The sequence below is a fragment of the Heteronotia binoei genome, chromosome 1 (genome assembly GCF_032191835.1).
Source record: "Heteronotia binoei isolate CCM8104 ecotype False Entrance Well chromosome 1, APGP_CSIRO_Hbin_v1, whole genome shotgun sequence".
NCBI lineage: Eukaryota > Metazoa > Chordata > Lepidosauria > Squamata > Gekkonidae > Heteronotia > Heteronotia binoei.
Window position 1 is genome coordinate 19,755,854 of NC_083223.1, and position 26,051 is coordinate 19,781,904.

At 49.1% G+C, this 26,051-nt stretch overlaps 1 protein-coding gene across 1 annotated transcript; it reads left to right on the top strand.

The window, feature by feature from the left end:
- The first annotated feature begins 5,547 nt into the window (after positions 1-5,547).
- On the top strand, positions 5,548-25,494 carry TNFSF13B (TNF superfamily member 13b). The gene is given in 8 exon segments (XM_060231834.1): positions 5,548-5,578; positions 5,581-5,663; positions 5,665-6,003; positions 6,282-6,372; positions 21,635-21,691; positions 23,814-23,926; positions 24,022-24,172; positions 25,369-25,494. Coding segments are annotated over 8 exon segments (978 nt in total). The 3' UTR covers positions 25,482-25,494.
- The last annotated feature ends 557 nt before the right edge of the window (positions 25,495-26,051 follow it).

Consider the following 26,051-nt stretch of genomic DNA (forward strand, 5'->3'; position numbering starts at 1 on the left):
CCCGTGGGACCAGAGACAATGGCAGTATTTGTATGGGGCTTACCCAATGCAGCCTCACTACCCATGGCTGCCGCCGCGACAACCCGAATGGGACCTAGCTTCTGAGACATCTTACCGGTCCCGCACGTCCTTTCGCACGGTGAAGACGGCCCCGTCGGCGTCGGTGTCGAAACCCCTAGAACCACGCACGAAGGAGCAAGACTTCACCCCACCGTTAAAGCCGAGGTCGACCCCGACAGCCCCAGCATCTCCATCGAAGCCGGTGCAGCCATCGGACTTGTCCGACTCCCCGGACGAGTCTCCCAGGTCGCCGGGGGGTTCGTCTCCCGAAGGAGGGCCTTCGTCGCCGGATGAGCCATCGCCACCGGGAAAGACCTCGGAGGAACAGCCGATCTCGCCATCGGAGGACCTCAAGTCCTATGGCGACTTAGTAAAGAGGATGGCTCAAACCCTCTCGCTCCCGACGGTCCAGCCACAACCGGTCGTTACCGATACGGTTTTCGACATCGTGCAACAGGACACTTCCACCGCTGTGGCACTGCCTCTAACCAATGTCATGTTGCAGACTGCCAAGTCCTCATGGGACAAGCCGGCGTCCACGCCTGTGTCCTCTCGCAGGTTGGACCATATGTACAGGATCCAGGAGTCATCAGCAGAGTTCCTGTACGTGCACCCGAGACCGAACTCAGTGGTAGTGTCCTCTTCGTCTAAGGCGAAAAAGACCCATTCCACGCCCCCCGATAAGGAGGGTAGGAAACTGGATGCAATAGGAAGAAGGCTGTATACCACAGGCTCACTGGGAGTCAAAGTTGCAAACTATGCGGCCTGTATGGGCAGATATCAATATGCCCTATGGGACCAGGTCTCCACCATTCTTGGTTCCATCCCGGAGCAGGCGAAGACCTCACTGAGGAAGCTGCAAAAGGAGGGCATGGCCCTCGCAAAACAACAGCTGAACTCAGCAAAACACTCGGGGGACACGTGCGCCAAAACGTTGACCACTGCTATCGCCCTACGCAGACATTCCTGGCTCCGTTCCACGGCACTGCAACACGACACGCAGGCCTACGTGGAGGATCTACCGTTCGATGGCTCGGGATTGTTTAGCTCAAACACGGACTCGGTCTTGCAAGAGCTAGACAAAAGTATAAAGACATCTCGGAACCTGGGAGTAACAAGCCCCCGCACTCCAGCCAAGAGACAGTGGCCAAAGACGTGGCACAAGAAGCCCTACTCAAAGTCGCCAGAGCGGCAATGGCGCTCCAAGCAGCCAGCTTTTCCGCGGCCCCAGTACCAGCAGAAACCTAAGTACTCGCCACCCTCTACCCAGGTACCCAGGCAGAAGGGTTCCAAACAAAAGCAGGGCCTTTGACTGCCTCCCGCCCCCGTATGGCCCTGTGGACTTGCACAGTATCCGGTTGGCACGTTTCCTCCCTGCCTGGGCCCGCATCACATCGGACCGCTGGGTGCTGTCAATTATTCAACAGGGCTATGGGATAGAGTTTACCAACCCCCCACCCACCCCGACTTTTGTTTACACCCCTCCTTCGCAAACCCTCCGGGAAGAGGTATGCTCCCTCCTCGACAAGGCCGCGATAGAGAGGGTCCCTATGCAACAACTCCGGCGTGGCTTCTACTCCCGATATTTTGCAGTCCCGAAGCGGGACGGGGGTCGTCGGCCAATTATGGACCTGCGGGCCCTGAACCGATTCGTAAGATGCGACAAGTTCAGGATGACAACCCTACAGTATATCCTCCCGTTGCTGGGACAAGGGGACTGGATGGCCACGCTCGATCTAAAGGACGCATATTTCCATATATCGATCCATCCCTTCCACAGGCAGTTCCTCCGCTTCACAATTGGAGAGGAGCACTTCCAATACAGGGCTCTTCCCTTTGGACTATGCACGGCCCCTCGGGTGTTCACCAAGGTGATGGTGGTGATTGCCGCTCACTTGAGACAGCAAGGGGTAACACTCTTCCCGTACATCGACGACTGGCTCCTGGTGGCGGAGTCCAGGGAGTCCTTGCTGCGGCACATAGAAATCACCCTTGCCTTGGTGGAAGAACTGGGACTCCAAATAAACCAGAAGAAGTCCCATCTCCAGCCAGCACAACGCGTGCAATTCATAGGGGCGATATTGGACTCAACGGAGTGCAAGGCATTCCTCCCTCCAGACCGCGCGAATGCCATCGTGCAAATGGTAGCGGCTTTCCGGCAGAATCCGGTGGTTTCAGCACGAAAGATCCAGAGACTGTTAGGACTTATGGCAGCCACCACGGCGGTGCTCCCCTTCGCAAGGCTGAGGATGCGGACTCTACAGCTTTGGTTCTTGAGGAGCTTCAAATGCAACCTGGAGCCGTACTCCAGACTCCTAACGGTACCGCCGGAGGTGATGGAGTCCCTAAGCTGGTGGGGTCAAAAACAGTGCCTAGTGGAGGGAGCCCCCTTCCACAAACCAGTACCAGTGCTAACGATCACAACGGACGCATCCCTATGGGGCTGGGGTGCCCACATGGGGGGAATATGCGTGGGGGACAGGTGGCCGAGTCGCTACAGTCAACAGCATATCAACCTGCTGGAGCTCCTGGCCATCTTCCACGCCATCTTCTCCTTCCAGACTCTTCTACAGGGAAAAGCAGTAGCGGTGTTGACCGACAACACCACAGCGGTGGCGTACGTCAACAGGCAAGGGGGGACGGTGTCCCGCAACCTCTGCAAATTGGCCATCTTGCTGTGGGAGCTGTGCAGATCGCTGGGGGTCTCCCTACAAGCAGCCCACCTGCCGGGAGTGAAGAATGTGCAGGCAGATTTCCTCAGTCGCGGAGGAGCCCTGTCTCAAGAGTGGGAACTGAACTCGGAGTTCCTGGATCCGGTCTTCCACAGCTGGGGGACACCGGAGCTGGATGTGTTCGCTACGAGGCACAATACGAAGTGCGACCTGTTTTGCTGCAGGGGGGGTGCAGACCCCTTGGCCCTCGGGGACGGTCTCCTAATCCCCTGGACTCACCACACAGTGTATCTGTTTCCACCTATCCCATTGTTAACCAAGGTCGTGCAGAAACTTCTACGGGAACGCCCACAGGGGATCTTGGTGACGCCATGGTGGCCGAGACAACACTGGTTCCCCTTGGTCCTACGACTGGCCAAGGGGAGGTATTACCGATTCCCACAGGCCCCGGACCTTCTCCTCTCCTACCAGGGCAGGATCCTCCATCACGACGTGCCACATCTCAGGCTGACGGCATGGCGCCTGTGATTTCGGACAGGGCGCAGTTTGTCATTATGAACGCGCGAAAGGCATCCACGAGGAAGTCGTACGCGGCTAAGTGGGCGAAGTTCGCGGAGTTCGCGGCCAGTCGCTCTGTACCTCCCAGTAGAGCGGGACTGCCCGTGATTTTTGACTTCCTGATTGCGCTGCTGGACAAGGGCCTCGCCCAGTCGTCCGTGCGGGTTTACCTGGCGGCCATTTCGGCACAGCATCGGAATATAGAGGGCCGGTCGGTTTTCACGCACCCGGACACAAAGCGGTTCCTCAAGGGCATGATGAGACTGTACCCGGCAGTTCGGAGCCCTGCCCCAGCCTGGGACTTGCCCCTGGTCCTGAGGGCCTTGACGGGAAGACCCTTCGAGCCTATGGCCTCCTGCTCTCCTCACCTATTGGCCTGGAAAACGGCCTTCTTGGTGGCCATCACCTCGGCGAGGAGGGTGGGGGAGCTGGCGGCGCTCCGCTGCGATGCCCCCTACCTTAATTTCTCAGCGGACGGGGTGATGCTCCGCCCTGACATTAAGTTCCTACCAAAGGTGGTATCCCCGTTCCACCTGAATTCGGAAATTTTTCTGCCGGTTTATTTTCCGGTGCCGGCTAATGACTCAGAACGGCGCCTTCACGCCCTGGATGTTAAGCGGGCGCTATCCTTTTATCTCCACCGCACAAGTCAGTCGCGGAGAGACCCCAGACTGTTTGTGTCGTACGCTGGACCCTCCACGGGCCTGCGGATCTCCTCGCAGCGTCTGTCCAAATGGATCACGGGGGCGATTCGCCTGTGCTACATGCTCCACAAGCGGCCGCTGCCCGGCCCTCTACGGGCTCATTCCACGCGAGCAATGGCAACCTCGGCTGCGTTCATGAAGGGAGTGGCCCTGCAGGACATCTGTAAAGCTGCCACTTGGGCATCAGCTCACACCTTCGTGACACACTACGCGCTGGACCTGGGGCAGAGACGAGCTTCCGCCGTGGGCCACGCTGTGTTGCAGTCCGTCTCCTCGTGATGGACCGTCGCACCCGCCTCCAGGTAGGCTTGAGCTTGCTAGTCTCCCATCAGTGTGATGCACAGAGACCACGAAGAAGATAAACAGGTTTCCTACCTGTAACTGATGATCTTCGAGTGGTCATCTGTGCAGTCACACTACCCGCCCGACCTTCCCCGCTGCTGACGGTCCCTCCTGAGGGGCTAACGTGGCGGTCAGAAGGAACTGGCGGGATGTCCGCTCCTGTCCCAGTGAGCATGCGCGGGGGAGGGGGGCTCCGGGCATGCGCACTGGGACGTCGGCGCGGAAATCCGCAGCTTTTGAAGTTTACCGATCGAGATCGGCGCTGGCGCCTACTCCCATCAGTGTGACTGCACAGATGACCACTCGAAGATCATCAGTTACAGGTAGGAAACCTGTTTTTTGGAGGCCCTCCCCCCACTTCAGGGTTGTCAGAAAGTGGGGGGAGGGGAGGGAAATGTCTGCTGGGAACTCTATTATTCCCTAGGGAGATTTATTCCCATAGAAAATCATGGAGAATTGATCTGTGGGTATCGGGGGCTCTGGGGGGGCTGTTTTTTGGGTTAGAGGCACCAAACTTTCAGTATAGCATCTAGTGCCTCTCCCCAAAATACCCCACAAGTTTCAAAAAGATTGGACCAGGGGGTCCAATTCTGTGTGCCCCAAAAGAAGGTGCCCCTATCCTTCATTATTTCCTATGGAAGGAAGGAATTGAAAAGGTGTGCTGTCCCTTTAAATGTGATGGCCAGAATTCCCTTGGAGTTCAATTATGCTTGTCACAGCCTTGATCTTGGCTCCACCCCTAATGTCTCCTGGCTCCACCCCCAAAGTCCCCAGATATTTCTTGAATTGGACTTGGCAACCCTAGTGCTACGGCATGTTTGGTATGTAGAAGCAGGGCTCTTTTTCTAGTAGGAGCTCCTTTGCATATTAGGCCACACACCCCTGATGTAGCCAATCCTCCTGGAGCTTACAGTAGGCCCTGTACTAACAGCCCTCTAAGCTCTTGGAGGATTGGCTACATCGGGGTGTGTGACCTAATATGCAGAGGAGCTCCTGCTAGACAGTGTTGCTATGGGCTGCTACAGCCTTAGAATTCAAGACTGTTCAGAATGCGCCATCCACTAATCTCTGCACATGAGGCTCTTTTGAGCAGCCCCCCGGTCAAAATGGCATAAAACGAACTGAAATCAAAATGAGGAAGGCGGGTGGCGGAACCACAAGACAGCGATCCTCATCAAGCCACAGGACAGGAACGATGTACATGGCCTGTAATGTTAGCAGCAGGAGACCCACATGACAGGAAGTGGTGTGCTGTGGGCAATTTGGGGGCACGCCGTCTTGGATGCAAGAGGCAAAAGACATCCCTCCCCAGAAGGAGAAGCAGCTGCACTTTCCCATCTGGCTTTGTTCAAGGAGGCATCATGAAATCCATGAGTCAAGTCCGTAAAGGCTACGGCTCCTGCTCTCCTTCGCCTCCTGGGAACGGTTTGGATCACCGGGGGATGCTCTTACCGATCTCTCTGGGGTTTGTGATGTTTGCATCATCATGCCTGACAGCTGTCTCCCTTTACCATGTCATTGCGTTAAAAACAGAACTTGCCCTTCTGAGCAGCAAACTGAACTGCAAGGTCCAGACGAGGACATCGTTTCCCGTGTCTCTGGACCAGATCCAAGAGCTCAGGGACCTCCTTCCCCGCTTGAAGGTGGCCGAAGCAGCTTCTCACCAGGTGAGTCCTTGAAGCCTCCGGGATGTGGTTTCTTTTACCTGGGATTGGGGCTTCTTTTGTAGCAGGAACTCATTTGCATATTAGGCCACACACCCCTGATGTAGTCAATTCTCCAAGAGCTTATAGCAGGCCCTGTACTAAGAGCCCTGTAAGCTCTTGGAGGATTGGCTACATAAGAGGGGTGTGGCCTAATATTGCAGAGGAGTTCCTGCTACAAAAAAAGCCATGCCTGAGATGATGTGAACAACTCCTAACTATGTGCCTGTGTTGTTGGCCAGGGAGTCTCATCTGCCTTGCATCGAAGCAGTCAAGCGATAACGTGGAGCAGAAACAGAAGGAAAAGGTCTCTGCCACAAGTTGGCGAAACAAGTGAGTGATGAGTGATGAGATTTGAATGAATGCTGGGAAGAATTGTGGAACTATTTGTTTATTTAAAACATTTTTTCCCCCTGACTTTCCATCCAACTAGGATGTGGATCAGGAGCGTCAAACATGCAGCCCGGGGGCCGAATCAGGCCCCTGGAGGGCTCCAACCAGGCCCCCGAGCAACTGGCTGTCATCTGCTTCCTTCTCCCCCTCTCTTGCCTCCTGCATCACAGCTTGCTTTGCAAGGCTTGCTCAATAGCACAGGAGCGACATAGAGCAAAACCTCTATTTTCTCCATTGACTGAGGCTCCTCCCTAGGGGAGGGAGGGAGAGCTTGCTTTGCCAGGCTCTCTCAATCGCAAAGCCTCTCTTCCTTCTATTGGCTGAGGCTCCTCCCTCTCCTTGTCCCCTGGAGAGGGAGGGAAAGAGCCAGAGCTTCCTTTGCTCTATTCCCTGGATCCCATGGTGAACCAAGAAGTGCTAATGTTTTAAACATGTTTTATTTTACGTTTTTTTTTTAAAGAAAAATCTTTAATTGTGCTTGTCTGTGTCCTTTATAAAGTTTGTTCTCCCTCAGAGGTTGTCGGACATCTCTGTGGGTTATTCCTACTATTCCTTCAGGGAGGCAGGAACACTTTTTTCAACTTCCTGTTGGCGCCTTCGGAATAACCCCACCCTCAGTTTTGTTCCTGCCTCTACAGGGAGCAGCAGCACAAGGCTAGGCTCAGCCTTTTTTCTCTGTTTCTTCTTCTCAATTTCCATTCCATATCCTTTCCTTTCCATATCTACTTATCCCTCCTTTTCCTTCTGCCTTTGCTGATCAAAGACTACCGAGGAAACTTGTTCTGGGTCGTTTTAGAATGGCCTGTAGTAGGGACGGTTTCCTATCGGACGAGGAGGGAGAGTCGCGCGCCGCGCTTCTAGCAGCGCCGACTCACGTCGAAGGAGCCGACCTGCCTTTGCGGCTTGTTCGCGCCCTTCCTGACGCGGCCGCAGACGAGCCAGCTGCCAGCGCCAAGAAACGGCGCGTAATGAAGGCCCAGGCTACGTCCCTCGGGGCGGCAGCAAGCAGCGGCGGCCATTTTGGAAGTGCGGAGCGTAGCTCTCAGACCTTCCAACCCCCAGGAGCAGGCACTCCGGAGACTCGGAACTACCTGCAACCGCGCATCGAAGGCTTCCAGGACGGGGGTAACGTACAAATGGGCAACCCTCTGAATCCAGAGGCTATGCTTTTTATTAGAAGAGCTATGCAGGAGGAAATGGGCTCCTTTTGCGCCCGGCTGGGGCTTCTCCCTCAAGGATCAACCTTTCCTGCAGACCCTCCCCGCTCTTTCTCCTGGCCCACTAAGGCAGCGCGAAAGGCCCCAGTGCAGTCTTCCCAATCCTTAGAGCTCGAGACTATGGCATCTGACTCTGACCAGGAAGACAGGGAAGAGGGGGAATGTTTCTCTGAGGAGGAACAGGAGGAGGTTAAAATTCCTGAACAGGCTAGTCGTTTCTTCCATCAGGAAGATTACCAGTTTCTTCTAGCCAAAACGCTTTCAGCCTTAGAAATTGAGGAGGGCCCTATTGATGAGGAAGTCAAGGTAGCTAAATCTAAGAAGTTTAAGTCAAGAACCAGTGGTAATTCTGAGTTCTTGCCCAGGGGGGAAGCTTCTGAACAAGTCTTCCCTTTTCCAGAATACTTTGAAAAGCAGGTTAGAGCAGAATGGGAAAAGCCAGCTTCCCTTAAGCAGTTTCCTCACTTAGTAAAGAAGTTATATGCACTGCCTGCCTATACCAATGAGTTGTTACAAGCTCCAACTGTGGACGGCCCAGTAGCAGCTCTACAGTCTTCGGGACTGGTTTCAGAGGACGGCCAGGGTTCTCTTAGAGATCCCCTGGACAAAAAAGCTGAGGCAACCTTGAAGAGATTGTACGAATCTGTGGCCATGATAGTTAAGGCGTCCTCCGCGGCCTCCCTGGTCTCCAGGGCGTCCATTGTTTGGGTACGTAAGTTACTCCAGATGTTACCAGAGGACAACAGACGCATGTTAGAGGGCGCCTTACGCATCCTTAAGGCAGCGTCATTCACAGCTGACGCAACCTTAGATATACTGACCTTTGCCTCTAAAACAATGGCTTCCGCTACTGTGGCTAGACGCCTCCTGTGGCTTAGGGCTTGGCAAGCTGACTTCCTCTCTAAATCCACAGTGGCAGCTTATCCCTTTCAAGGGGATCGTCTCTTCGGGGACGCTTTGGACAAGATCCTAGTAGAGACTAGGGATAAAAAGAAGGCCATGCCCAAATCCATTCGGAGGAATGAAAAGAGGGGCCCTCAGTCCTTTCGGACCCAACATTCCTTGGCCAGATATCGTTCTGAATCAAAGAAGTTTAATTGGGAAACACCAAAGAATTCCTTCAAAAGAGGCTCATTCGGCTCCAAATTCAATCGTAATAACTTCTCCAAAATGGACAAGCCTGACAGAGAGGGCAAGTCCAAGCAGGCATGACTACGGTCACGTACCGGTGGGAGCTCGACTACTCCACTTTGCAGAAGCCTGGGAGGCCTCTCAGGCAGACCAATGGTCTTTAGAAATTGTAAAAGAGGGGTATTCAATAGAGTTTCACCGCATTCCACCAGACAGATTTGTCAGATCACCTTCCCCCAAGCAGAAGCACAAACGTCTCATCACCTCAAAAGCAATTCAGCATCTTATCGACATTCGAGCAGTCGAACTAGTCCCAGGGTTGGAGAAGGGGAAAGGCGTATACTCCATCCTTTTCACCATACCCAAGAAGAATGGCGACTGGAGGGCCATCTTGGATCTCAAGTTTCTAAATCGCTATGTCAAAGTACGTCACTTCAGAATGGAAACCTTGAGATTCATTATGGACTCTCTATTGTCAGGGGAGTACCTCACTTCCATAGACCTGACCGAAGCTTATCTCCACATCCCTATCCACCCTTCTCATCGTCGTTTTCTAAGGTTCGTGGTACTGAATCAGCACTTCCAATACAGGGCCTTACCCTTTGGCCTGTCAACAGCGCCCAGAGTTTTTTCCAAAATGTTAATTCACCCAATAGCCCAGCTGAGGAAGCAGGGTATTCACATTCACCCCTATCTGGACGACCTCTTGGTCAGATCCAACAGCAAGGAGAAATCCCTTCGGGGGACAACTCTGGCCATTCAGTGTCTTCAGTCTCACGGATTCCTGGTGAACAAAGAAAAGAGTTCACTTCAGCCGAGTCAGAGGTTGGAGCACCTAGGCGCAATGATCGACTCCACTTGCAATTCGCTATTTCTACCTCTGTCCAAGGCCAGGGCCATCAAGGATTTGGCTTCCAGGGTCATCCAGAGCAAATCATCACCTCTGATGTTGCTTGCCAAACTAATGGGACTTTTGATATCGACCATAGACATGATTCAATGGGCCAGATTCCATTCCAGGCCTCTTCAACTGTTCCTACGACCATTTCAACTTCAGATAATGGAGAGAAAGGCCATAAATCTGATAATTCCGTTGTCAGTCAAGAGGAGTTTGCGATGGTGGACGGACTTGTCTCATCTTCGCCAGGGCAAGTTGTTCCATCCTCCCTCATACCTGGAGGTATTCACAGATGCCAGCCTGGGGGGCTGGGGAGCTTCTCTTCAGGACAAGCCAGTCCAAGGCAGGTGGTCTCAGTCCGAGAGTCTGCTTCCCATCAACCTGCTAGAAATCAGAGCCATACGTCTAGCCCTGGTTGCATTCAGGACCCAATTGTTCCAGAAGCATGTGCTTGTCAGAACGGACAATATCACAGCCAAGGCGTATCTGAACAACCAGGGGGGCTCCAGGTCTTCTCAGTTGCACCGGGAAGCATCAAGAATTCTGACATGGGCAGAAAAACATCTGGCCTCTCTAAGGGCGGAACACATCAGAGGCCAGGACAACATACAGGCAGATTGGTTAAGCAGACAGGAAATCTGCGAGGGCGAGTGGGCCCTCAGCTCAGACATATTCGACCTCATATGCCAGCGTTGGGGTCTACCAGAGGTGGATCTTTTCGCTTCAAACACAAATTCGCAACTACCAAGGTACTTCACAAGGTTCTCCCATCCAGAAGCCGAACAGACAGATGCCTTGACAGCCATATGGCCTCCAGGTCTCTTGTATGCGTTTCCTCCGGTCCCTCTAGTTTCTCGAGTACTGCGGAGGGTGAGAGCTCTACAGGCGGAAATCATCATGGTAGCTCCCTATTGGCCACGGCGTCCGTGGTTCTCAATGTTGACAGAGCTATCAATAGACCTTCCAATGTCACTTCCAGTTCCTCCCGACATGCTTCATCAGGGTCCGGTGTGGCACCCCGACCCGGGGTGGTTTCATCTGACCGCGTGGAGATTGAGCGGGAGACATTCAGAAATCTAGGTTACTCTCCGGAGGTGACGGACACTATGCTAGCATCAAGAAGGCCCTCCACAGTTCGCATATACAACACCACCTGGAAGGCCTTTGTCCGATGGTGTCGTAGAAAAAAGGTTCCTTCGCTTTCCCCTTCCATTGCGGAGATCCTAGCGTTTTTACAGGAGGGCCTGGAGTCCAGGTTAAAACCAGCTACGCTGAGAAGGCAGATAGCTGCCCTGTCCACTGTCTTACCGGTCGTTGGAGGGTATAGGCTATCTCAACATCCACACATCCAATTATTTTTGCAGGGGGCAAAATCGAAATCTCCTCCGACAGTCCATCGCTTTCCGTCTTGGCGGCTCCATACCGTTTTATCAGCGCTTACCAAGAAGCCATTTGAGCCCCTTCGAGAGGTGGACTTAAAATGGGTGCGAATGAAAACTCTCTTCTTAGTAGCCATCACGTCTGCACGTCGAGTCTCGGAACTGGGGGCCTTATCAGTGAAGGCGGGTCTTTGCGTGTTCCACAAAGAAAAGGTGGTTCTGCGCACGGATCCCTCCTTCATTCCTAAGGCTGCTTCTAGGTTCCACCGCTCACAAGAAATCTACTTACCCACCTTTTGTCCAGAACCCAAACACCCAAAGGAGGTAGTCTGGCATACGTTAGATGTCCGCAGGGCCTTGAAGATTTTCATTCTACGATCTGAGTCAATTAGAAAAACTGAATCCATGTTCATCAACATCTCTCCTCCAAGAGTGGGAGACAAGATGTCTAATTCATCCATCAGTGCAGTGCTGAAGGCCTGTATCAGCGAAGCATATAGGGCATCAGGGTTACAGGTACCTGGAGGAATCACGGCACATTCTCTTAGGAGTGCCTCCACAAACGCGGCACTACTGAATAGGGCTTCAGTCGAAGAGGTGTGTAGAGCTGCTACTTGGTCCTCTCCGTCTACATTCATAAGACATTATAAGATCCATTCCATGGCATCAGCAGATGCAGCATTTGGGAGAAAGGTATTACTGCATGTTCTGGGGGAGGTCAGCGATGAAGACCCACCCGATTAAAGGGGACTGCTCTGATAGGTCCCACAGAGATGTCCGACAACCTCTGAGGGAGAACGGCCCATTGGACTTACCGTGAGGGGTCCTTCTCCTCAGAGGTTCGGAGGACATCTCGCCACTCCCAGATTCATTTCATCGCTTAGGTTTCTTTCTATAGCCTATCTCCCTTGTACTGTGTTACTTTCAGTATTATCGGAGTTCAAGTTTACAGTTTACATGTTAAAACGAGTTGTTAGTTGTGTTTATAGTCCTTCTAGTTAGAGGGAAGACGACACTGCTTTCGGAGTCCCACAACTGAGGGCGGGGTTATTCCGAAGGCGCCAACAGGAAGTTGAAAAAAGTGTTCCTGCCTCCCTGAAGGAATAGTAGGAATAACCCACAGAGATGTCCTCCGAACCTCTGAGGAGAAGGACCCCTCACGGTAAGTCCAATGGGCCGTTTCTCTGCTACTTAATAGTGGCCAAACTGCAGCTCGGGAGCCACGTGTGGCTCTTTCATACATACTGTGCGGCTCTTGAAGCCCCCACTACTGCACAGAGAAGGCATTTGTTCTTTAAATCACTTCTCCAAGCTAAGCCAGCCAGCAGCTTGGAGAATGCATTTAAAGTTGCTTTCTTTCTGCCTCTCCCTCCTTCCCCCATCTATTTCCTTCTCACCCTTTCTTGCGGCTCTCAGACATCTGACATTTATTCTATTTGGCTCTTACATTAAGCAAGTTTGGTCACCCCTGGGTATACTCATGGCTCGGCCCCACAAGGTCTCATTTGTGCTAGATCCGGCCCTCATAAGAAATGGAGTTCAACACCCCTGAATTAGAATATGGATCATGAAAGGAGCAGAAATACCATGTTCAGTGAAATCGAAGGATCTGGTTCCCTGCCGTTGTGCTGCAGATTCCCAAAACGCAATCTGGCAATGCTAAAGCCCACCAACCCATTTGCTTGCTTCATTCTCTGGCACCTGGCACAGCGACAGCCATCTGTACCGGTTTATTTAGTTTCTCAATGTGAAAAGCTTGAAATCTTATTCTGCGAGGCTGTTTCTGCTGTAAAAAAAGTGAACAAACGACTGAAGCACACGTGAACGGAACGGCAAAAATTAAGTTACAAGGGACAAAGCGGGTTTCTCTTAATTTGTGTTGAAGGATCTGCTAGGATCTGCAGATGGAGCGCATTCCACATTGGCTCATCTGTTCAAATAAAGCGCATGATGAATAGATGCACAAGAAGCCGATTGTTGATCAGCACGTCAGCGGAAAAACAATCTGTACCATTCTGGGGAAACAAGACCAGCATCTGGCTTGTCTGGCCCAAATCCCAATTTCCTGATGAGTCGTTCTGCCATAGAACCTGCTTCTGCTTCAAACAGCTGCATTTTAAAAACAGCAATTCAAGGCTGGTTCTCCAGCCAAGCCATTGCTTGGAGCAGCACAAGTTCGAGGTGGGAAGGTGCCAGGACTCAGTGCTGAAGCATCTGCCTGGCATGCAGAAGGTCCCAGGTTCGATCCTCCATCATTTCCAGTTAAAAGGATCAGATAGGAGGTGATGGGAAAGACCTCAGCCTAAGACCTTGGAGAGTAACTACCAATGCTCCCTCTAAGCTGTGGAGTCTTGTGAGCAAAAATTCTACTTCATGAGCTCCTGGCATTAAAGTTGTGAGCCACTGCATCAATTAGCTTGCTCTGGGGCAATTTTTCCTGGGCTAAGACAAAAATGTGTGAGCTGGAGGCTAAAAAACTGAGCTAGCTCACACTAACTCAGCATGGGGGAAACACTGGTCATTACCAGTCTGAGTAAACAATACTGATGTTGATGCAGGGCTGTATATAAGGGGCAGTTCCCCTTATATAATCTGCCGTCCCCCCCCCCCAATCAGGGGGCATTGTCCCCAGTGCCCCCTGCTGGCTATGGCCCGGCCTTGTTGGACTAAATGTCTGGTTCAATATAAGGCAACTTCAAGTATTTACATGTGTTCATTTGATGGGCATTCCTTCTGGCTTGTGCTGTTGCTGGCTTGGCTTTGGGTGGTGATATATTTTGAACCCACCATGGGGCAAGTTATGGGGATTTAGGTTGGCCAAAAAGGTATTTCACAAATTGATAGATTCAAGCCAAATTTTTGTTCTTGAATAAGGCTGCCAAGTCCCCGGTCCGGGCGGGGATTCCCCTGCCCGGGAGATTCCCAACCCGCCTGCCTGTATTGGGCTGGCAGGGAGAACCTCCCCCTACGTCGCTGGTGTGATGACATCACCCGGAAGTGACATCATCCTTCCAGCAACATCGTGGCCACTCTAGGCAGTTCTGGGAAAACTCTATGGTTTTCCCGGATGTTCTAGCCATTTGTATGGGGAAACTCTATGGTACAATGGTGCCATAGAGTTTTCCCCTCCCAAATGGCTAGTGCGACCAGGAAAACCATAGAGTTTTCCTGGAAATGCCTAGAGCGGCTGCGCACAATGTTACTGGCACAATGATGTCACTTCCAGTGATGTCATCATGTCGCACATTCAAAAGTCCCCTGCTGAAGAACGCAGAGGACTTGGCAACCCTATTCTTGATATAATTGACTTGCAGGATTGCAAAGAAGACACCTTAACACAATGCAAATAAATATGAGAAGGGAAGTGCTCTTTTGTTAGATTTAAACTGGATTATTTGGAGCTAATACTTGTAGTCTAGGACAAGTCTAACATGAACATTCCCATCCATTCAGGAACAAAGATCAACACATTTGCTAGACTGGCATATGGATGAGTAATAACAGAGGCGCATAGTTTGTTGAAATGATTGGTCCGTTCTTCTAAGAGCTGAATGAATCCACCTCCCCATGTTGTATTTGGTGGTGAGTAAGGGCCTGGATAGGCCAGGCTAGCCCAATCTCATCAAATCTTGGAAGCTAAGCTGGGTCAGTCCTGGTTATTATTTGGGTAGGAGACCTCCAAGGAAGTCCAGGGTTGTGATGCAGAGGTGCAAACCACCTCTGAATGTCTCTTGCCTTGAAAACCCTATAGGGTTACCATAAGTCAGCTTTGACTCAATGGCAGTTTTCACTTCCCACCAGGTGGGTCAAGCTTCACTCTTTTTTTGAGGTATTTTTATGAATTCTGAGTGCTAGCAACACAATAGTCCTGTGGCTGATATCTAGCTCAGCTTTGTGTACCAAGTATCCTTTCCACTCTGTTCCCTTTGCCCATACTTTCTCTTCTGTGCTTTTGGCCCATTTGACATGAGGGCATAGTGGTGTCAGCCATCTTGTCCTCTGAGAGACAGGTTTCTTTCCTCAGCTGTTGGTCAGCTGTAGAATTCTGTGTTCTATCATGACTGCTTACATGCAGAGGTAGGAGACAGGGCGGGTCAGCTTTGTCTCTTCTTTAGTTTCTGAGGGAACATTTCAAATTAGTTGTTTCTTTTTGCTGATGTCATGTTACAGGTTTTTTTCTCCCCTCAGCTGTTGGTCAGCTGCAGGATTCTGTGTTCTATCATGACTGCTTACATGGAGTGGGAGGAGACAGGGCTGGTTAGCTTTGTCTCTTCTTTCGTTTCTGAGGGAACATTTCAACTTACGTTGTTGTTTTTTTTGCTGGCTCTGAGAATTCAAAATGCCAAGTTCTGTTTCTCTCCCAGTACACCTGCCCAATTGTGACCCACCGTGCTAGCATTGCTGCTGTGTCAACTAGGGTTGCCAACTCTGGGAAATACCTGAAGATTTTGGGGGGGAGCCTGGGGAAAGTGGTGTTTAGGGAGGGGAGAGACCTCAGTGGTAGATAATGTCATGGAGTCCACCCTTCTGGTTTGTTTCCCCACTCCTCCACATGCAGCCAGCTGGGTGACCTTGGGTCAGTCACAGTTCTCTTGGAGCTGTTCTCTCAAGAGCAGTTCTCTCAGAGCTCTCTCAGTTCCACCTACCTCACAGGGTGACTGTTGTGGGGAGAAGGGAAGAAGACGGTAAGCCACTCTGAGCGAAGGCGGGTCGTAAATCCTCCTCCTCTTCTCCAGGGGAACGGATCGTTGTCATCTGGGGATCAATTGTAATTGCAGGAGATCTTCAGGCATCTTAGTGCCAATGCACCACTGATGCTTCAGCAGCAGCATGTCCCCAGTGCCAGTGTCTCTTAAAGATGTGCTAGTGGAGGGGCATTAGGTTCTGATTGGTCCCCATGCAGTTTGAGTTGATTCTGGTGCTCAGCTAGTCCCTAGGTAAGTGTCCTGAGGAGATTTTTTCATAGTTTACATTCCCCCCCTTCCCCGTGACTAGACTCCAGCTGCTTGCAGGTCATAAAAGTGATTTATAATACACAAAATAGAAAAAAATACATAAATAGGGGCTCCACCCACTTAATTGCTTGCCTCCTCATAGAATAGCTACTTCCCTTTAGCTCACCTGATGGGGGCTTTTATTCGCTACTCACACTTTCCTCTGAACTCATGGAAAGGAAAGCTGTCCTGTACTCCAGTCCCTGTTTGCTGTCTTCAAGGAGGGGCACCAGCCATCCTGCTTGCCAAATTTCTCCAGGGTCCCTTTGAGGGACAGTCTCTTATTTATGTCCTATTCTCAGAAAGCTGGATTGAATTGTGGAAAATCACTTGCTTCCCTCTCACCTGCCCTGTGGTAATTGTTGTATGTTCTGTTGGGTTTTGTGGAGGCAGATGGTCTTCACTTGGGACAGCTGTAACTGCTGAAGTCTCTGGTTGCCAGACATGCACGAAACTCCAGTTGTTGTAATCTGACTCATTCTAAAGACTGTGGTGTGCCTCACCACTGACTGGGAGAAGGAAAGAAGGCAGTGGGGGGAAAGAGGAAAGGGAAGCAGTAGCTTTCTGTGGTAGGGCCCATGACCCTTTCTCAAAAGTTCAGACCTCTCAAACAAGGTTGAGCATGTTCTCCTGGCGTAACATTTAGTCCTCACATTGAATTTAGATCTTTCAGGTATCCCTAGAGCTGCCAAGGTTCCCAACCCGCCAGCCTACATTGAGCCAGTGTGGGGAACCTCCCCCACCGTCGCCGGCACAATGACGTCACCCGCAAGTGATGTTATTGCACCGGCGATGTCACACACAGGCCACTCTAGGTGTTTCCAGGACGCTCTAGCATTTTGGGAGGGAAAACTCTATGGTACACAATGGCCGAAGGCTGTAGGGGACTTGGCAACCCTAGGTATCCCTGGCTGAGTTATTTCAGTGTTCTCTCTAAGTGATCTGCTAAACATCCTCCAAACTAGCTTTTAAAGAGGGCCTCTAGTGCTTTGTCAAGCTTTCTTAAGCTCATTCCATTTATTCTTTAGTCATAAAGCCAAAAGTCAGTGGCTTGGGTTCTGATAAAGTTAGACAGGCTGGAATCAGTAGGGCTGCTGCTCATCCTGAGAGCTTTGGGGGCAGATGGAACCTTAGAGGGAAAAGTGTCATGGACACCATGAAGTCACCTTTGGGTGATTACCCAGAAATGATATTCCACCCACCCACCCTGCAACACTCCAGAATTTCCCCCAATCTTTATGGGGGAATTTCCTACAATCACAGAGATTGGTAGAATTCCTAGAGTACTGTGAGAGGGCTGTGATGTCACTTCCAGGTGACCACCCAAAAGTGACATCACAGTGCCTACAATGTTATCCCACTTTCTTCCACTGCTCAACTGATTGAGTTGAGTTGATTGAGGGCTGAAGTGGAAGTTCATATGGTAAACCTAGTTGTTGCTAATCTGTAAAGGGATAGATGGGTAGATAGATATGTTTTCATTTGTTCGTATTAACTTATCCACTTCTGCCTGACTGTCTCTCTCTCTCTCTGTCTGACTGTCTCTCTCTATCCAAAAGCGGATAAATTATTAATATGGACAAATGAAAACTTAGCTGAATCTGCTCTCTCCTCCCTGAGTCCAGTGGGTACTGCCTGCCTTCCACAAAGGGTTAAACCCCAAAGGAAACTATGTTCTATGTCCGCTATATTCAAAATGATGTACAAAATTATTAATACATTCCACGACTGAACAAACAAATTACAAGAGAAGAGTAAAGAGGTTTACGTTGGCTTCAAGATCAGAAGCAGCTCGCCTAGTGCTCCCCGGCAGCTCTTCTGAACTGCGTGAATGGAGAGGCCCCTTTAAGGGGGGTTCTACCGGAGACCTGGTAAGGATCTCTGGCACCAAGAGGCTCAAGAGTGGAACAGGATTCTGACAGGTGCGGGTTTTGTAGCACCTTCTTTGCCTCTGGCTTCATCGTGCAGTTGCCATTTTCGCAATGGCACTAGAAGTGAACCGCTCGTTAGTCCAAGAGCAATGAAAATTAAATAGTGATATTCTACACTGAATGAAACATCTACAAGTAAGTCACTGAAGTATCTCTCTTTTTGCAAGAAAGAAAACTCCATTAGCTGTCCTGAATCGGGGAAAAAAGTTAAAAAGGAGGGGAGGAGTGACGTCATTAGACCCCCCCCCCCCTCAACCACCACCACCACCCCTCAGTGTTAAAAGACTTAAAAATCTAAAATGCGGCTTGAGATTGAAGAAAAATAAAAATCCTTTTTGGTAACTAGAGGAAAAATAAAGTGAAACATTGGATTTTGATTGGAGAATATAAAGTGGACTGATTGAAAGACTTAAACTGAAATAAAAGTGAAAAGTGAACATATTGTAAAAGAGAAGAAATTGGCAGAAGGTTCTTGGAGTGATACAAACTTTTACAGCTCCCTTTATTGAATGGACATGAAGAGTTGAAGGTGGAAGGGTTGAAGGGTTGAATCGGATTGGGATATGAATCGGTAGAATCAGAATGGGATATGAATGTGGCTCTAGAAATGAAGGGGTTGAAGGTAGAATCTGATTGTAATATGAATGTGGTTCTAGAAATTCTTCAGAACAATTTCATGAATGGAATGCAAACTTTGTAAAAGTCTTTACATGAATGCCTCAATCTGATACATGACCCATCAGCTAACAATACTACTGAGAGTATAAATGAGCCACAGAAGTATAAATGAGCCACATATCAAAAGACCAGAAGATAGAGATTATGGGGGGAAAAGAAGCCCAGCAATATGAGAACTATTTTAAAAATGGAGTCGATGGTGAAGGAGAAAGAACACCTTATCAGAGAGAAGGAGGAGCCTCCCTCAAAGATTCCAAAAGAGAAAGAAAAACACAACAGCCCAGGAAATTTTAACAGACATATGTTATTAGGACTGGCTAAAAATGGGAAGACCTTGGGAAAAAAAGAAAGACGAATAAATTTTGAATTGTCAGAAACGGAGAAGAAATTAATATAGCCTTGGTCTTTGTGAGAAATGGATTATTAGAGATGCAGTTAAAATTTGTAAGCTTTGATTAAAATTGGACAGTTTGGAGAAAGAAATAAAAGACTGTGATATTGGGAGGGATTTATTTAGATTGTTTGACTGGTGGTGTGCGGAAAATATATAAAAGGTTGCTTGAAAATAAGAAAGGAATGAATAACAAAGATATTGTTGGGGTGAAATTGTTGGGATGGTAGAAAGGAAGAATTTGAAATTCTTAGAGGTATTATTGGGAAGAGGCTCAGATTAAAATTGTAGGGTCAAGAAATAAATGTTGGAATGAAATCTTGGTGATAAGAGGTACAAAAATTAAATATGGAGGAAGTTTAAATTTATTGGAAGACAGATATGTAATAGATGTATGGGTGGGAGAGCATTATATTTTTGAGATATCCCTGGGATGATTGTTGAATATTAACACAAAAAGGATATTATAGCATTGGAGAAAGTCCAGAAAAGGGCAACTAGAATGATTAAAGGGCTGGAACACTTTCCCTATGAAGGAAGGTTGAAACTCTTAGGGCTCTTTAGCTTGGAGAAACGTCGACTGCGGGGTGACATGATAGAGGTTTACAAGATAATGCATGGTATGGAGAAAGTAGAGAAAGAAGTACTTTTCTCCCTTTCTCACAATACAAGAACTCGTGGGCATTCGATGAAATTGCTGAGCAGACAGGTTAAAACGGATAAAAGGAAGTATTTCTTCACCCAAAGGGAATTCACTGCCACAGGAGGTGGTGGCGGCCACAAGCATAGCCACCTTCAAGAGGGGTTTAGATAAAAATATGGAGCAGAGGTCCATCAGTGGCTATTAGCCACAGTGTGTGTGTGTGTGTATGTGTGTGTGTATATATATATATATATATATATATATATATATATATGTAAAAATGTTTGAGGTCCAGAAGAAATAGAAGAACTTGAGATATAGATGTTTTACTAAATATTGAAAATGTATGCAAAATTAATAATATGTTTAAGACTTGTGATGATTTTAAGAGAAAAGATACTTATATGTAGAACTTATAATGCTCTTGTCCTATCCTGTATCCCACAACCCTTTCCCTTACTGTGTGTAGTTTGTAAAAAAAAATAATAAAACTTGTTATTTTTTTTAAAAAAGAGAGAGATCCTGATCAATAACTTTGCAACCCAAAAGCTTCACGTGGTTTAAATTCTCAGGTAGTATCCAAGTAATACACCTGATGAGGCTGTTTTAGCCCTTGGACCTTTGCTCTTCACTTGTAATTTCTCTGTTCAATCGTGGAATGCATTAATAATTTTGAACAGAGCGGACCATAGAACACAGTTTCCTTTGGGATTTGACTTTAGACATCTTATTACTGTGTTACCCTTCTGGTACATTCTTCCACACAGGGTTGCGAACCTCCAGGTGGGGCTGGAGTTCTCCTGAAATTACACCTGATCTCCAGACATCAGTGCCCCGGAGCAAAGGGCAGCTTTGGAAGGTGGATTCTGTGGCATCACATCCCTGCCCAAACTCCATCCTCAGATTCCACCCACAAATCTCCAGATTTTTCCCAATGCAGAACTGGCCACCCTAAAGAACATACGAGAAGCTATGTTGGATCAGGCCAATGGCCCATCCAGTCCAACACTCTGGCCATTTTCCCACTGAGCTTACCTCAGAGCGACGTCCTTCTTCACCACGCAGCATCTGCGCGGATTTCCCACCAACTGCTCCGAGTAACCAAGTAGAGTCGCGGCTTTTGTGTCACTAACGTAAACTGGTTTTTAGCGATTTCCATTTGCAATGCAAAAGGTCAGGAACTTCCTGGTTCCTCGGAGCAGTTGGTGGGAAATCCGCGCAGACGCTGCGCGGTGAAGAGGGACGTCGCTCCGAGGTAAGCACAGTGGGAAAACGGCCTCTGTGTCACACAGTGGCCAAAAAAAACCAGGTGCCATCAGGAGGTCCATCAGAGGGGCCAGGACACTAGAAGCCCTCCCACTGTGCCCCCCACCAAGCACACAGAATACAGAGCATCACTTGCCCCAGACAGAGAGTTCTAACAATACGCTGTGGCTAATAGACACTGATGGACCTCTGCTCCATATGTTGATCCAATCCCCTCTTGAAGCTATGCTTGTAGCTGCCACCACCTCCTGTGGCAGTGAATTCCATGTGTAAATCATCCTTTGGGTGAAGAAGTACTTCCTTTTATCCGTTCTAACCCGTTCTAATTCAAATTTCATTGAATGTCCACAAGTTCTCATATTGTGAGAAAGGGAGAAAAGTACATCTTTATCTTCTCTATCCCATGCATAATCTTGTAAACCTCTATCATGTCACCCCGCAGTCGACGTTTCTCCAAGCTAAAGAGCCCCAAGCGTTTTAACCTTTCTTCAGAGGGAAAGTGTTCCAACCCTTGAATCATTCTAGTTGCCCTTTTCTGCACTTTTCCCAATGCACTCTAGTCCACCCCCTTCCTTCTGTGTCAAGCTGTTACCCCTGCAAGGGTGCTCGGTGTCTTCCAGAGCTGTGTCAAATGTTTTAGCGGTTTCCTTGTAATTTAATCTCTCTCTCTTTAGTCCTACAGCCATGTCTACAAATGATGGCGGATAGCACAAGCAATGTTCAGCAGCAAGGTAATGTAGCACTCTTTTGTCTTGCCTCAGTCCAGTCACTGACCTCTCTCCCAAGCCAAAGAACAGTACCATCCCACAGTGCCTTCAGGGTATTGCTGTGCTCAAGCACTATGCGATTCTGGGCACATCTAAAGGAACTGCCTGTTTGTGCTGCCTTGCTTTTCCTTCAGGTGTAAGACCCCCGCTCTTATTTCCCCTTGTTTGGTGTAGTGGTTAAGTGTGCGGACTCTTATCTGGGAGAACCGGGTTTGATTCCCCGCTCCTCCACTTGCAGCTGCTGGTATGGCCTTGGGTCAGCCACAGCTTTCGCAGAGTTGTCCTTGAAAGGGGAGCTTCTGTGAGAGCCCTCTCAGCCCCACCCACCTCACAGGGTGTCTGTTGTGGGGGGAGAAGATATAGGAGATTGTGAGCCGCTCTGAGTCTCTGATCTGCAGTCTTCTTCTTCTTCCCCTTGTTAGCACTGTCTTGCGAGGGAAGGCAGCCTGGTCTAGTCCCATCTTGTCATATCTTGGCTGCTAAGCAAAGCCAGTACTTGGAAGAAGCCCTCAACGGAAGACTCTGTAGAGGACAGGGCCAGCCGTGCCACTAGGCAAACTAGGCAATCGCCTAGGGCGCTGGCCTCCCGGGGGTGCCAAATTGGGCACCCCCGTGTGACTCGGTGACGTTATCAATGCAGGAGTGGGGTGCCAGAAGTTAGCCTTGCCTAAGGTGCCAGACAGTCTAGGACCAGCCCTGACAGAGGAAGGCAATGTCAAACCACCTCTGCTTCTCACCCCTGCCTACAGAGCTTCTTGCTGAGATTGCTGTAAGTTGGCTATGACTTTACAGCACTGTACAGAGAGGGAGAGAGAGAGGGAAAATGTCAGCGAAGGGGCATTGAAGTTTCAAGAAGGAACAGACTTGTCTTTGTTCAAAACTAAGTTTCCATTTATTGATTACAACAATGCTGTTTTCTACGCAGGTTCATTGATACTAATAGCGTGGTAAGCTTAAGCATAGGCATTTATGGGCATACATCAAAGCAAAGGGGTTTTAAATCACTTCTCATAATAAAGCTGGGGCCTTTCCGCTGAAAGTAACCAGTTCACATATCTGTTATCTTTCCACATGCACAGCCTGTCTCTCCTCCCCTGCTGTGGCCTTGCTCGTCCCTGGCAGGCGCCTGAGAACCAGCTAGATGTTTTGCACTTCAAAGACCTTTGGCACCTTAATCACCCCTCCCGTCCATCTTTCACATTCCCCTACCATACTGGTGTTAGTGAAGCAATGAATTATGGGGTTGGTTAGTAGTAAATAAATATTTCAAATAATAAAGCAAACTTCAAGGCATACAAGCTGACAGAAAGAGAGAGAGCGCACTGTCTCAGTGAAGTTACACCTGATCTCCAAATTTCAGAGATAGAGCCAACACAGACCTCATTCTCTCTTTTGTATTATGCCTGGTTCCATAGTGTATGTCAGGGGTGGCCAAACTTGCTTAACAAGAGCCACATAGAATAAATGTCAGATGTCTGAGAGCCACAAGAATGTCAGATGTTGGAGGAAGGGAGGGAAGGAAGGAAGATAAAGGGGGTAGGGAGGGAGAGGTGGAAAGAAAGCAACTTTAACTTTACATGCATTCTCTAAGCCACTGGCTGGCTTGGCTCAGAGAAGTGTTTTAAAGAGACAAACGCCTTCCCCAAGCTGGCCAATGGAGTGATGGGAGCTTGGAGAGCCACACAATATGTGTGAAAGAGCCACACATGGCTCCCGAGCCACAGTTTGGCCACCCCTGGTGTATGTGCTTGAATGCTGTCGAAACCAAGACTTTCCGTGTTTCCCACGGCTGCACTGAAAGTCAACCTGAGGCCAACCAAACATCTGGAATGGATTTTGAGAAGTAGTTTATGATGATAAAGGGTGGGGGGGGAGGTGTATGTTAACCCCATGGGAGCCCCAGGAAGTGAGATCTCTACAATTTCTATGTGCAGCTCTTTAGATCGCAGCTTTCATCCAGAAGTTATTGATTTCTGGAAAATAAAGGGGTTGAATTTTTTTTCTCTTTCACAAAGGTAATTGGAAAGGGGCCTGTATTCATTTCTTCTTCACATTTCACAATAAATTTGTTCTTTTTCCTCCCCAGATGATTCAAGTATAGTTCCGTGGCTGCTTAGCTTTAAAAGAGGAACAGCCCTGCAAGAACAAGGGAATAAAATTCTGGTGAGAGAGACTGGCTACTTTTTCATATATGGCCAGGTAAAATAAATAAATGAATTAATGAACCTCTGATTTTTCTCGCAGTTGCTTGAAGTCTTCACAGAACGAGTGAACAGTTCTTCTTTGTCCTTTAGGTTTTGTACACGGACGAGCTGTTTGTGATGGGTCACTTAATCCAGAGGAAGAAAGCCAACGTGGTTGGCGACGACCTCAGTTTGGTGACGTTATTTCGTTGCATCCAAAACATGCCTCAGGCACACCCAAACAACTCTTGCTACACTGCTGGTAAATATGGTGGCTTATCAGATCCCTGCTGATAGGATGGCATGAGAGGAGTGTGTGTGTGTGCGTGTATGTGTGTGTGTGAGAGAGAGACTTAGGAAATATATTGCATTCTTTTTCAACAAATTCTTTGTGGCTCATGTGCTTTTGTGTGGGGGTGGGTGTGTTTTGAATTACAGTTTTCTGTAGTGGATCACAGATTTCAGTTTCTTTCATCTAGACATTCTTTGCCTTGACTTACTCCGGGGCAGGGATGGCTAAACTTGCTTAATGTAAGAGCCACATAGAATAGACATCCGATGTTTGAGAGCCACAAGAGATGAGCATCAGATGTTTGAGAGAGGAAGGAAGGAAGGAAGATGGGAGAGGGAGGTGGAAAGAAAGCAACTTTAAATGCATTCTCCAAGCTGCTTGGCTTGAAGTGATTTAAAGAGAGAAATACATTCCCCAAGCCAGCTGATGGGGTGGTGGGGACTTTGAGAGCCACACGATATGTGTGAAAAAGTCACATGCGGCTCCTGAGCCACAGTTTGGCCACTTCTGCTATGGGGCTTTTCACACTTACCAAAGGAAATTGGTATTGTGCCATCCTGGAGTATTCCGGGACAGGGATGGGAGTTTCAAACACAGGGTTTTCTTTCAGGTAAGGTTCTGTGTCCAAAGTGAGCTGTTTCACACTGTTTGGATTTTATCTTCCTTCTGGAAGTGCCAGCCGTTTCCATGTCTTTTTTTGCTAGCTGGTGCACTATTTCCGCAATTTTTTTTTCTTTTTTTGCATGTCGGGCTAAGAGTGCTATAGCGCTATAAAGTATCAAAACAGTGCAACAGCAGCAGCATTGGGCTTTCTGGGCTCCACTGAGATCACTGCTGTTGACACAGGGCTCTTAGTCCAGGGCCTACTGTAAGCCTCAGGAGGATTAGCTACATCAAGGGGGTGTGGCCTAATACTCAAAGGCGTTCCTGCTACAAAAAAAGCCCTGAATATTTGGCTGTGTCAATAACAAACTAGATCCAGTGATAACGGTTAGGATTTGTAAGAACATAAGAGAAGCCATGTTGGATCAGGTCAGTGGCCCATCCAGTCCAACACACTGTGTCACACAGTGGCCAAAAAACGCAGGTGCCAGGTAAGTTGTTTATATGTGAATGAATTTCTATAGGCAAGTCACGTCGCTAAAGATATTGGGCTCTCTTGGCAGGCATTGCGAGGTTAGAAGAAGGAGATGAGCTTCAACTGACCATACCCCGGAGAGGAGCCAAGATCGCCTTGGACGGAGACGCCACCTTTTTTGGAGCCGTCAGACTTCTGTGACGCTCTCCGGTTCCTCGCGATAACTTCCCAGCTTCTTCTGATGCTCAGAACACGCCAAAAGAAACTGCTTCAGGGTTGTTGGTTTTTTCAGTGGGTCGGGTTTTGGAGTACTCTTCTACTCGATTGCCCTGACCTGATCCGCCCAGGCTAGATCTCACCAGATCTTGGAAGCTAAGCAGGGTCAGCCCTGGTCAGTGCTTGGATGGGAGACCACCAAGGAAGTCCAGGGCTGCTTCACAGAAGTGGCAACCCACCTCTGTTCATCCCTTGCCCTGAAAACCCTATTGGGTCGCCAGAGATCGGCCATGACTTGGCAGCGTTTCCCACCATCGCTTTGTGCTTGGTTAACTTATTCAAAACAGGAAACCCAGCGCACGTACTAATAATACACCACCCTCATGTGGATTACCAGAAATGAAACTTGTTTGGGGAGGATATAAATAGTAACTGGTCTGTAAAAAGAGCCAGCTCTCTCAGGCCAGGGGTCCGTCTAGTCCACCATTCTGGTTTTTTTTTTCTGCAGTGGCCGGAAAGATGCTTCCGGGGAACCCTCCCCACCCCCCAAGCAGA